Source organism: Bubalus bubalis, chromosome 6, assembly GCF_019923935.1.
Source record: "Bubalus bubalis isolate 160015118507 breed Murrah chromosome 6, NDDB_SH_1, whole genome shotgun sequence".
In the NCBI taxonomy this organism is placed as follows: domain Eukaryota; kingdom Metazoa; phylum Chordata; class Mammalia; order Artiodactyla; family Bovidae; genus Bubalus; species Bubalus bubalis.
Window position 1 is genome coordinate 80993860 of NC_059162.1, and position 13534 is coordinate 81007393.

Genomic DNA, 13534 nt, shown 5'->3' on the forward strand with positions numbered 1-13534 from the left:
CAGGAGATGCCGGTTTGACCCCTGGGTTTGGAAGATCCTCTGGGGAACAAAATGGCAACCCATTCCAGTCTTCTTGCCTGGGAAATCCCATGGACAGAGGAGCCTGGTGGGTACAATCCATGGGATTGCAAAAAGCCAGACACAATTTAGTAACTGAACAACAACAATGATGATGAAGGAATGCAGTGTCTGCCTGGGTACTTTACTTGCACTGAAGTGTTTTAAGAAAATTTTGTCTCCTTTGTTCCCAACATGGGAACACCAATCACTGAGAGATAATGCAGTTTATAATATCTAAGTATGACTATGAATGACTATTGTGTGTGTGTGTGTGTGTGTGTGTGTGTGTGTAAGGGGAGGGTACTGGTTAAAGGATATAATTATTCTAGGTTTCTTTCACATATGTATCTACAAAGAGGGATGAAGCATTTCATATACCTTCCCATAGTCTCTCAGTTGCCCCCAGGGGAGTTCCAGAATTTCAACATGGGAGGACCTTTGAGGTGGCAATTGGCTTGGAGGGGGTGTAAGGGGTGACATATGGTTTAGGGATGGCTTAGGGATGTGTCCTGAAGCTGTTTTTACTTAGTGTGTGTTTTATTAGGGGTGGTTTGAAGGGAGATGATGAAACTTATTGACAGGTTAAACCTACCCCCACTTCATTGGCACAGAACAGAGTGTTCTACATTATGGCATATGCATGAATAATTAAGTAGGATATTTGTGCTCTAAATATTTTGCCACATTAGAAAATAATGTATTCCTTTATGAAAATTGTTTAACACACATTGGAGAGTGACAGCAACGTTATCACTTTCTGAGCACCTCCTACGTGCCAGATACTTCTCATGTATGTGTATATGTTCTCATTAAATGCTTATATCAACTCAAAGACAGATATTAGAGAAAAAATATAAAATTGTATGCTGTGTGTGCTTAGCCGCTCAGTTGTGTCCGACCCCTTGTGACCCTGTGGACTATAGCCTGCCAGATTCCTCTGTCCATGGGGATTCTTCAGGCAAAAATACTGGATTGGGTTGCCATGCCCACCTCCAGCGGATTTTTCCAAACCAGGGATCAAACCCAGGTCTCCCACAGCTGATTCTTTACCATCAGAGCCACCAGGGAAGCCCAAGAATACTGGAGTGGGTAGCCTATCCCTTCTCCAGAGGATCTTCCTGACCCAGGAATCAAACGAGGGTCTGCTGCATTGCAGATGGATTCTTTACCATCTGAGTCACCAGGGAAGCCATAGACTATGTTTTTGAGAACTCTTGTGTCAGGCGCTCTTCTCTGCAACTCATGTTCCTCACCTTCAATTCTGTGAAGTGAATACTTTCTCGAGTGAAGAAACGGCAGTTCAGTAACTTGTGTAAACTCATATGATTACCAAAGGGTGAAGGGGAGGTTTAAGCCCAGGCAGTCTGACATCAGAACCTTTAATCTTAACCTCTATGCTACAGTTACACCATTTTGTGGATAAGGAAGTAGAGAGTGCCTTACTTATTCAAGGTCTTTCGGCTCATATGTGGGAGTAGTTGAAACGTACATGTGTCTGCTCCCTTCTCTTCATCCAGGGTCCATGAAGCGGGGGTGGGTGGACATACAGGGTTGGATTCTATGTCTGAGGAATGAATTTATAGATTGTAAGGTCACTTTTATGGCACATTCGGGGGTGGTCTTGAGAATTTAGGATTTTTAGAATCTCCCCAGACAATTGTCATAATGACAGGGTTTGGCAGCTATTACTCTATTGTGCAGCTTGCTAATGTTTCATTCCTGGTGCTATCTTTGGCTGATGAGTAGGTTATTTAGGGCAGTATGTCAAACCTAAGGCTAACTCTGAGCTCAGCTGGGAAGAGCACCAATTAGTGATTAGCTGCAAACACAGGAGACTAGTGCCCTGGGTTTGCTATACTGACTCTGTGCCCTCAGGGCTTCCACGGGCTGGGCTGCTATTGGTGTTCCTAACTAGGATTCGCCCACTTCCCTGGAAGAAGATTCTCCATCCCTGCCCCTGACTGTGATGATGTGGCTAGTTGTGACTCTCAGTAGGTCAGGATTCATCATCCATGTCCTCTGATCAGGTTTGGGCTCAGAGTTGGTGTTGACCAAGAGGATGTGAGATGGGCACATAATATACAGCATGTCTGAGCGCAAGTTTTCTGAGTGATTGTGTTTCAGTTCTGCCCCTTGCTCTTTTCCCTTTGCCATGACCACAGCACATAGTACACTGTTCTAACCCTACATCACAGGACACAGCCTAACTCTACATCATACATCACAGGACACAACCTTTACAGTACCCTGTTCTAAATCTACATCACAGGACACAGACTAAATCTTAACCATTCGGCCACCATAGCCAACAATGTGTGCCCTAGGACTGGGAAACTGCTCCGCTTTGCCATAAACAAGGCTGCATTCAGCACTGGTGTCAACCAGGGCCATTACTCTGTACATTAGCCAGTGATCAGTGAACTGCAAGTTCTACATGGGACCTCCAGTCTCTGCTTGGGCTCTTTGGGCAGGCATCTTGGCCTGAGCTCTATTCAAAGCTGGAAAAGGGTATCTGAAGGAACATCCTTGGGTGCCATAAAATCTAACTGAACTGCCCGTAGCTCTTGCTGTGGACACTTCTCACACTTGACTAACCGCTGCTCCTGTCTCAATTGCCTCCATAGCTCTAGGAGCAGAGCATTGGGCTATTTATCAATTTTATTTCTGGCAATTCCTGCTGCCAGAAAATTGGGCCACATTTGCATTCATGCCATCTGGATAGAGTCTTTCCCAGCTTGGCCTCCCTTCAGGGTCTTCACACTCCTAACACCTTTGCCCTGCCACTGCCCCTCTATTTCTCCCAAGCTAGCCACCATTGAGGTTATAGATGGGGTGCCCCAATCGGGTGCAAGAGTGGCAGTCAAGGATCCAAAAGTGGTGGATGAGGCATTGTTCAAAATGGCATCTTTCATGCCGCCAGTAAAATGCTTGTCATCTGGGTCTCAGGTATTTGGGTTAAACATTGATTGTTTCACACCCAGTTCTCTCACAACTTGGGTCAATGCGGCATAGGTATACCATTTACTCACAGCATCCGGGAGCTCTCCCACGTTCACCCAAAGGGTGCAGATGGTGGCATTAATCCATTCCATCCAGGTGTGTGTTTGGTTAAGGACCCCCTGAATGAGTTGCCTAGTGTTCTGCAAACTTTGTCTTAACGAGGGGTGAGGGGTTAAAGATGTCAACCATGCTATGTTGTCCCCGAACAAATGATACCCTCCACCCCGTGTCCCAGAGTCTCAAAAGCCATGCTGCCATTGGTTCCCCTTGCTTTTGCTAAAATTGCTTACCCAACTCGACCAACTCCGCCTGAGTATACGGTTGATATATCATGAACTTAGTCACTTTGGGGGCCCCTTGAGGATGTCCCTGGGGGCCATGGACTGCTCATGTTCCACTTTCTGCTGTACAATGGGCCTGCTAACAAGCGAGGACCCATGGTCTCATGATGTTCATTGTCACTGACCCTCATTACCTCATAGTTCAAGGCGCTGGGTTCCTCAAGGCCAGGCATCTCTTGCTTCAGCATGTGCAGACGCTGCTCTAGCTCTTCCTTTGTCTCTGAAACTCGTGCACTTGTGCAGCATGATGGAGAGCACGATCCATATTAGCCTTCAAGGTAATCAAGGAAACCCACACCACAGTGCCGGCAGCAGTACACGCCGCTTTGTTTGGCAAACGGGAACTCAGCACCTGGAATGCCTTTTTAATACTATCCGGTGACCCATCCACCACCTCCCAGTCTTCCACTGGGACCCATGCCCGGATGACCGTGGCCACCGGCTAACACATGCTGTGTGGTGGCCCCCTGGCCTCCTCCTTCCATTGAAGCCTCAGGCTCCCCTACCTACTGGGTATCCTGCCGACGACACCAATTGTCTCGCTTCTCACACTGGCTTGCTGAACCCAGGGTGGGCAAGGCATGAGTGGGGAAGCTGGGAGAAAACTCCAGGAGCCCTCAGAACGCCAGATATATTTATTCTCTAATGGCGGTGGAGCGGCAAAAGGGGTTTCTCAGGTGGGGCTTATATACAGTTTACAGAACAAAAGAGGCACGTGGCCAAGTGGGTACATCACGACACGCATGCACAGTGCTATAAGTCATCTCAGCTGTTACATAATGATGTATTTGCAAAACGTGGGGTGAGAGAGCCTGCCCATTGCCACCCTGGCTAATTTGCTCTTTCCCTACAGGGAGTTTCAGTTTCGGCTCCTTTCAAGTGATTTTAATGGACAGTGACCCAAAAGAAACCTTTCAGGTAATTGTGTTAGAATGGACCCCATCCTAATACCCAAGGACTATAGTGGCTTAGGAGGACTTGTCATCAAATGGAGCCTGATCTCCACTTATTTCTGATACAAGTGTCTCTAGGGCCAGGGAGAGCTTGAGCATTAATCTATGGCTTTGTGCTGTCAGTTCTGGTGTTTCACGTGTGTATTTGAATTTACATTTAATAACACAGGTCCATGAAGATTGTTTAGAACCACTTTGCTTCAAATTTAATATCCCCTCAATTATCCTTATTTCAGCATGTTGACCTCTTAAAATATTGACCTTCTAAAAAGTATAAGTACATAATATGCATGCATACTAAGTCACTTCAGTCTTGTCAACTCTTTGTGACCCCATGGACTGTAGTCTGCCAGGCTGCTCTGTCCATGGGGTTCTCCAGGCATGAATACTGGAGTGGGTTGCCATTTCCTCCTCCAGGGGATCTTCCTGAGCCTGGGATCGAACCCACATCTCTTATGTCTCCTGCATTGGCAGGTGGGTTCTTTACCACTAGCACCACCTGGGAAGGCCTGTAAGTACACAATGCCCTATCCATTCTTAACGAGGGGCCTTTCTCCTAATTGAACCATTCTTGGATAAGAATAGCAAATAACCTGGTCACTTGGGTAAGGATTGGCATGATGTCAGGCCTGGTTAGTGAATGTCACAGTCCTTGTGTGAATAAGCAATTCATGGTGCCTAAGATTCAACTAGTCATAAATGTGTCAAATGACCTTCTTGTATGTCTCTATGTTTTTAAACCTTCCCAGTCTAATTTCCCAGAGGATTACATTGATCTTGGGTGCTTTGATGGTTTGTAAGGCTTTTCTTCCTCTGCATTAACAGGGTCCTAATACTCTTGACATTTATGGTAACAAATTTTGGGTGCAGTCATCTTTTGACTGCAAAATTTTCCTCTTATCTGTGTGCTCCTTTGCTCCTTCTGCTCCTCTTATATAGCATTTCTGCTTTGGTGTTTGAACTATTGGTTGAAAAAGATGCTGTATAAATTAAGAAGAGTCTGAAAGTCACCTCTTGAACCTCCCTTGGCCCCTCTTTTCAGTCCTCCCCCAGAGTTCTTGGGCTCTAAAGGCAGTGGGGAGCACAGTGACACAGAAAAGTCCATAGGCCAGCCAGTGGGGACTGATAGACTGTAGATGGCAAAGGAACACAGCATAACCAGGCTCAGATGACTGCATCCAGCCAACTGGGTCAGGTTGTCATTGGAAGCTCAGGGGTGGCAGGGAGCCTCTGTAGTTGCTTTTGCTTGATGCTTACTTGAAGCTGGGCCTTCCATCCTTGCAAGAAAGACCAGCCTAACCTTGACCTCAAGTTGCAAAACAAAGGACAGTTACTTTAGTTGAGTTAATCATCAGTACAAGGAGCCAAAAAAGGGTACATTAAGAAACCAACTCTTTTGAGCCTGTTCATATGAAAGAAAAAGCTTTCAGTCACCATCCAACATTGTGGGCTTGAGTGAACTAGACAAGGAGTATATTTTTGGAAAAATCTAGGTACTGTTACTTCTCCATTCAAGTGAACAACTACAGAAAAATATAATCAATTGTCAAATGCTTAATCCAAACATTTTTAGCTTTGAATTTTATGTTGATGCCTTTTTAAAAATTAGAGTATAGTTGCTTTACAATGTGTTAGTTTCTGCTGTATATCAAAGTGAATCCGTTACATGTATACATATATCTGTTCTTTTGGGGATTTCCTTCCCATTTAGGTCAGCACAGAACATTGAGTAGAGTTCCCTGTGCTCTACAGTAGGTTCTCATTAGTTATCTATTTTATACATAGTGTATATATATATCAATGCCAATCTCCCAGTTTTTCCCATCCCTCTTTTCTCCCTTTGCTTTGCAAATAATAAGTTCATCTATACGATTTTTCTAGATTCCCACATGTAGGCATTAATATACAACATTTGGTTTTCTCTCTTGAATTTTTGCTGAAGCAAAACTTGACTACCTTTAAGGGGACTAAAGTGTTTGAAATGCTATTAAATGTTTATATGCACATTACTGAGGATGTAATGAGCATCCTCGCACCTTCCACCTCTAGACTTCTAGGCTGGTTCTCTAATTCTCAATCTTTAGACAATAGAAGGGCTTGTTAAAGCACAGTTTTGTGGAACATGCCCCAGAATTTCTGATTCATTACTTTGAAGTGGGGCCTGTCAATGTGCATTTCTAACAAGTTCCAAATCTGCTGGTCTAAGGACACTTTGAGAACCTTTGTGTTAGGTAACCATCTTTGTGTAGATAACAGAGCTCATCTTTAATTAGTATTGAGAGGTTTGTAGGAGGCATTATCTGAGGTAGTGCTGTGAGCCTGCAGATGTTGATAATTAGAGATTTAAGGGTAAGTCCCCCCATCCCAGAGTTGAAGGAATTGGGAATGGTGGGAGGGGAAGAGCCTGGAGACATAAGAAGGAAATGGGAGTGAAGGGCAGACTGAGGAATTCAACTGAGAGGGAAAAACCCAATCTGACACAGATCTCACTGCCATGTGAAGTGATTGCTTTATTGAGTTTGATCGCTGAGGTGGTGACAAGAGCTATACCTAAAACATATGGATAAGGCCCTGAAGGTTTTATTGTATCCCCTTCTGTATTAAATAGCAGAAATGGACAAGTTCTTTGAACTTTCATAATGATACTCATTTTCTTTGACAGTGTGTATTAATCGCCAGATGGGGAGTTCTTTTGGGCAAATAAGGTCATAAAGATAAGCTGTGACAATGAAATGGCCACATTTCTTTTATTTTATCAATATGGTTGGAATCTAAGTTGAACACAATAAGATGTACACAGCTTTTTCAGAGTTCTAAGATGAGTTTTGATGTCTCAGTTCATACGGAAACATCAAGGCAGAAAAAGATTCAACTTTAAAACCCAATTTTGACAATCCATTTAATTGTCAAGTAATTACTCAATATATTATTTTGATTTTAAAAATTTAAATCTTGCCATCTATAGGTGGGTGATATATGGTCATAAAAATCACTGGAATTCTTCCTTCCACTTGTGGTCACTAGCAGAAGAATGTTCAAGTCTATTATAACAGCTTACTTGAAAAAAAAAGCATTTCAATGAAATAGCAGTAAATAGAAATTATGATTCCTCTTTCTATGAAATGTCAAACATTAGGAGAAATAATATTAAAATTCCCAAATACCTCCATGATAGCAATATTCAGGAAATAGTTTATGGTAAACATTTTTAATAAACAGCAGCATAAAATAATCAGTGTTTAATATCTCTGGTGTGTGAAATACAAATGCATATATCCTCAATATAAAATAGGCTTCTTGTCATTACAATTTCATGCTTGTCTATTTGAAATGCCCATAATAACAAATCAAACATTAAGTAATACAGTGATTAAATGCATGCAGTGAAAATAAGGAAAGATAGGGCAAGATATCTGAGTAGTGCCATTATATATTCGGAAAAAAAAAAATCTATATCGAGTTAAAAACAAAGGAAACAAGGAAACAGACCAGATATAAAAATGCAGAGATATATTTCATTTCTGTGATACAAACCATAAACATAGTTTTGTGCAAAAAAAGGGAAAAGATCTGAAAATAAAGTCATCTTACAAAATGTTGTCCACAAAGCAAAAGATATTTTTCAGTCTATGAAAAAATACTATTTTAATACAAAAGGGACTGTGTTATGCAGTATCACAGTGCTTTATAAAATACATTATTACAAGTGGTTTTGAAATTTAGTTTGTTCACCTTAATGACTTCAGTAATTATAAAATGTTTAAAATAAATGTTATAGTTCTTTATAAAAAACTAACTTGAATTTATTTTTTACCCATAGTAATGTTTTTCCAGAGTAGATATTTTACTGGCTCATGGAATGCTAATTTCCCTTTAAGGGACTCCTAGAAAAACTCGGATTCACTGAAATTGTGTTTCCTTAAAATAATAAATATTCTTGGAAAACAATTGATTGTCATATGATATACAAAACTGTGGTTGAATCTTCATCATTAAACAGTTGCATAGCAACAAAAGGATACAAATATTCGCCTTTACCTAAAGTTAAAAAATGTAACTGCTGAGTCAGCTTATTTATGCCGTAAAATTGTATTAATTTATTTCCAAATAAATCTGAATATAGCCAATTTTTTATGTTCACAATACCTATAGGTCCATATTTGTTGTCTGAAGATTCATTGTTTGGGAAAATTGCCACACATTTTTGTAAACATATTTCTTTGATTTCTCATCTAAACTGAATTTGTTGTTTTACAAAATTGAAATGTCAATGTGCTTCTAATTATCCTACATTCTCTTTATCAAATATTATTGCCAGGAATTATTTTATATCCTGTAAGTCTCTTTGCAAGTCTCTTCAGCTGTAAAATTAAAAAAAAAAAAAGAGAGACTTTGAGACATTGTTCTTAGAATAAAGGAGTTTTTTGTTTGTTTGTTTAACAAGAGAAACATCAATCATAATATTCCTTTTTATACAAAACTTGAAACCCATAAGAACTCTAAGTTTGGCAAAAGATGTCTAGCAGGTAAGGCATGAGATGCACATTTGATACCTTCTTCTAACTAAGGCAAAAATGATCATTTTGCTTCTACTTACCAGCTTAAAAAATTCAGTTCATGGTAAATGTTTGCTGAGAACTCAGTACTTGGTTTTCAAAGATATGTAATATTTTGCAAATAGAATTTATAGTCTTTGGATTCCAACTAACTCTATGGATAAATTGTCATATAACTGTTGGTGCTGGAATAAAATCTGTGAACATTTCCAGATAAGAAAATAAAGTGTGAGAAACTTTAAATTAACTAGATATTGATAACAAAGAGTTCCTCCTGCCCCAGAGTCCACTGATGGTGTGCACTCCCATACCTTGGACAACTCATATGCAGGAGGAGGCAAGCACAGATGGTCTGGTCTGTAGCCACACCTCTATTCTTCAATGTTATTGGTCCAGGGAAGCTTCTGTGAGGCTGTCCCCACGGGAACCCTGTTCCCTTCCCACGGATGCTGATCTAGGCCAAGAGGCCACTTTTCTGGCTATGCTGCCTTTGGTGCCTCATTTCTAATGCAACACAGAGAACTATCAACCCACAATCAACTTCAGCATCCACATGTAGCCTTCTTACGATCTGATGCCCTAGTTATTTCAAGGGCTGGTGTAAACACACTGTGGAAAAGGCCTTCCTGATCAACAGAGGAGATTCACAGAGAAGCGTACTCACCCTCCAAGAAGCCCCACTGTATAGAAGGCTTCGGAAACTTAACACTTGTCTTAGAAACTTACACTTGTCTTAGAAACTTACACTTGTCTTATGGCTCATTTCCATTTGGGATTTTAAGTTTGGCCTAAAGTTTCCTCATTGATTCTGAACATCACTTCCACACAAACATGCACAGAATCTAAATTGAATCAATGTAATTCCTGAACATCTGTCCTGAAGAAAAGACAGCAGGTAGACAAATTCTACGGTATATACATTTTGGAGAGAGAACAGTCATGGTGACCAAAGGTGAATACATAAAGCACCATTTGACTTTCCTTTTTGGTTTGATACTTAATCATAAGGTCCTTTTCCTCTTCACTGGCTTACAGTGTTCAGTACTTGAAACCAGATGTCCCAGTCCCAACGCCAGGGCGTACACCCTGATGGAGTGTTGATCCCACAAAGTTTCTTTTCTGGCTGGTGTCTGCCCTGGTTGGTAAGACACAGTTAAACTTCACAGAAGATACTTGTTGCAGTGTCTGCTAAATGAGAACCGTACTTTAATAAAAATATTTGAATATAAATCTTTTCTACGACTTTCTAGTTTCTCCTGTATACCACATTTACAAAAGTCGCACATTTTACAGTTCTGCAGAAATCATAGATTCGGTGTGTCCATGAATGTTGGAGTCTCCTAGCAAAGACGGTTGCTTTGAGTCTATTTTGTAGGGTTTTTGAGATTTGTTGCCAAAAACGGTGATACCCATCCCACTGGGATGATTTGGAATCGACATGTGTGGTAGTAAGGGAATATTTGCTTCCTGATTGGATCCTGATGAAGGCAAGCTGGTCACGTGACCAGTACTAGTTGACCCACTGGCACTGCTGGGGGACCGACTCTTGGGAGGTGGGCAGTGCTGAATCACTCTGGGAGGGCCTGTTGGCTGATAGTGGGCAGCTGGAAATGCAGCATATCCAGGAGGTATTGGGTATCCATTGATGGGGATGAATCGCTGGTTCTGAGGTATTGGTGGGCTGATGAAACCAGCAATCTGGCCCTGTGGTGTAATACCCTGGCTCGGGAACATATAATTGGGATATCTGGGATTACTGAGATTACTCACTGGGCTGGCACTAAGGGAGGTTGTCTGAGTGGTGGCATTTCCGCCGGAAGGAGTAGTAGAGCTGGTATGACTTGAGAGTCCCTCCCAGGACCGAAGTCGGACATGAATATCTTTAAATCTTGGTCTCCTGGAAGGAATCTCATTCCAACACTCTGTCATGAGGCTGTACATCCTGGGTGGGCAGTCTTCAGAGCATGGCAACAGCTGTCGTTTTCTCACCATTTCGATCACTTCCTGATTACTAAATCCATAATATGGCTGGAGTCCAAAACTGAAAATCTCCCATAAGACAACTCCAAAAGACCAGATATCTGAATCAGAAGAGAATTTGCCATACATGATGGCTTCAGGGGGCATCCAGCGAATGGGCAGCAAAGACTTACTCTGCACCCTGTAGTAATCAGCAGAATATATTTCTCTGGAAAGCCCAAGGTCTGAAATCTTCACGTGAAGTTGCTCTCCAATTAAAATATTGCGAGCTGCAAGATCCTTATGAACAAAGAAGTGACTAGACAGGTATTCCATGCCAGCTGCAATCTGAATTGCAATGTGTAGAAAATCTCCGTGATCCAGGCTGGATTTTACAGTCCCATCTTCATCACTGCTGCAGCCAACATCCGAATGTGGGGACCGCATGATGAGGAACTCATGGAGATCTCCCTGATTCATGTACTCAAAAAGCATACACACAGGTTGTTCCTGAGTGACAGCCCCTAGAAGGCAGACAATATTGGGATGGTGTAGTTCAGCCATCAGGGAGGCTTCCTGTTGAAATTCTGTCCATTGCTGGGGGTTGTTATAGTCTTTCAAGGTCTTTATAGCAACTAACTGAGCATGGTCCATGCCTGGGAGATAGAGATGGCCCTTATAGATCTTTCCAAAAGCACATTCACCCAATTCTTCCATAAAACGTACAGCGGAAAGAGGCAGCTCTTTAGCCTTGCTCTGTATGGAAAAGAAAAGAAAAAAATGTTGTTTAAAGCATTTCCTAAGGCAAGATATGCTGGCATCTGAAAGGAGGGATGGGTTATGTCGAGAAAGATCCTACATATCAAATTAAATACAACGTTGTACATCTAGAAGTCTTTAAAATTGTTGACTGCAACTTAGCCATAGGCAAATTTCTGTCCATCACTCACCTATCCCTCCATCCACACCCCCTGCTCCTACAGTGCTTTATTGCTATTGCCTAGAATCTTCCTACTCAAAGGGTGGTCTTGGGAAGAACAATATCAGCACTACTTGAAACTCATGATAAATGCAGATTCTTGGGCCCACCTTAGACCTACAGAATTAGGATGTGCATTTAACAAGACCCCAGGTGATTTTGGTGAACACTGGAGTATGAGAAGCAGTGCTGCAGAGGATACAGCCTTCATCCTTAGCCTGGCACTTCAGAGTATCTGTGATTTGCTCTTACCCTTGCTACCCCTCTCCATGATGGCATCATTTAGCTGAATAGGTTTCCTTATCATCCACATGCAAACACCATGCGTGTTCTTGCCTTACACTGTTGTTCTTCCAATGCTGTCCTATTTTTAAGGTGTATAGTGAGCTAAAAGCCAGAGAAACCAAAATAAAAGGCTGTTCTGAGGTGCCCATAGTAGAGATGGGGAGGTTTGGAAGGGGCTCCTCTCTACTTTTCGAATCCTTGCTCTGAATTCCCCCGACCACTCTGGTCTTTGCCTCTTCTACAATCCCTCTAGCTTTACAGTCCGAATGTTGCTACGTGCAGGATGCAGTGAGGTAACTGGTTACTTGCATGACCTCTGCAGACTTATAGTTCAAGTTGAAATTCTGCCCTCTCTACTCACCAGCTGTGTGACCCTGGGTACAATATTGCACCACTCTGTGCTTCAATTCTCTCATCTATAAAATGGGATGATAATCATTGTACTTATCTTGTAGGGTTTTTGCAAATTTGCATGATGTCTGGCACATGGTAAAGGCTGTTTAACTTTTAAATTATTATCTCGCTGTTGCTATTCTTTTAATGAAAGAAAAAACAACATTTGTCCATTTTATATTTGTCCTTTCAATCAGATTTCAATGTTTTGAAGGGAGCCATTGCCTTCAAACCAACTGATTATCTCTACAGCTTTGCAAGTTAATTATTTACTGATTGACCTTAAAACAGGAGAAAGCAACTAACACACAATGAAAATAAGTATTAAGTTGTGACATTTAATCTTGAAAGTAAATGTCTATTATGTCATGTGTTTTTACTATTTTTGAAACTCACCTCCAATCTATCCTGAAGTTTAACCTAATTTGTTATGGGAAAAGTTTAAAAGCAATGTATTTGTACATAAACTGGTTTTTTAAAATAATCCCTTTAAATGGACTTTAATCCTTATTTTTTAGAAAAATACTGCTGAGAGTATCCCAATTGAAGTTGACAATTCTGCAAATACATATGGAATTCAGAGCTCTGTGCACAGTTTAACAGTTTGGAAAATTAAGTATAAAATTTCTCCAATTCAAACTCTGCTAATCTAGAATTCATGATGATTAGCTCCGTTCTAGGCTGATATTTTCCAGGGCAAAATGCCCATTAACCTAATGATAAGTGTAAATAAACTTGCAGCAAGATACCCACATAATTGAACAAAACAGAACTGAGGGTTTCCCTCAGAACTTTTCTTAATGATTTAAATGAATCCAATTTATGGAAAAGTCCCTTGAATGGCACGGAAGGTATTACTTTTGATCTAAACAGGATCCCCATGCTTTTGGTATTAGAGAAAGGTAACAGTGGGGTAATAAAGTACTTCTGAGGGAAACTGGGATGAGGAACTAAGCCCAAGGAATATAAACTGATTAAGCTTCCCAGGTGGTGCTGGTAGTAAAAACC

General features: G+C 41.3%; 2 protein-coding genes across 2 annotated transcripts in view; both read right to left on the reverse strand.

Annotated features, from left to right (window-relative positions):
• The window catches only part of UBE2U (ubiquitin conjugating enzyme E2 U), an 84728-nt gene extending 79987 nt beyond the window's left edge, over positions 1-4741 (reverse strand). The window contains exon 1 of the mRNA XM_044944896.2: positions 3536-4741. Within this exon, the coding sequence (XP_044800831.2) occupies positions 3536-3589 (54 nt within the window). The 5' untranslated portion in view covers positions 3590-4741. The remainder of the gene's footprint in view (positions 1-3535) is intronic.
• A 2802-nt stretch (positions 4742-7543) lies between these two features.
• ROR1 (receptor tyrosine kinase like orphan receptor 1) overlaps positions 7544-13534 on the reverse strand; it is a 463207-nt gene continuing 457216 nt past the window's right edge. Inside the window, exon 9 of the mRNA XM_006049061.4 lies at positions 7544-11625. Coding sequence (XP_006049123.1) covers positions 10198-11625 — 1428 coding nt within the window. The 3' untranslated portion in view covers positions 7544-10197. The remainder of the gene's footprint in view (positions 11626-13534) is intronic.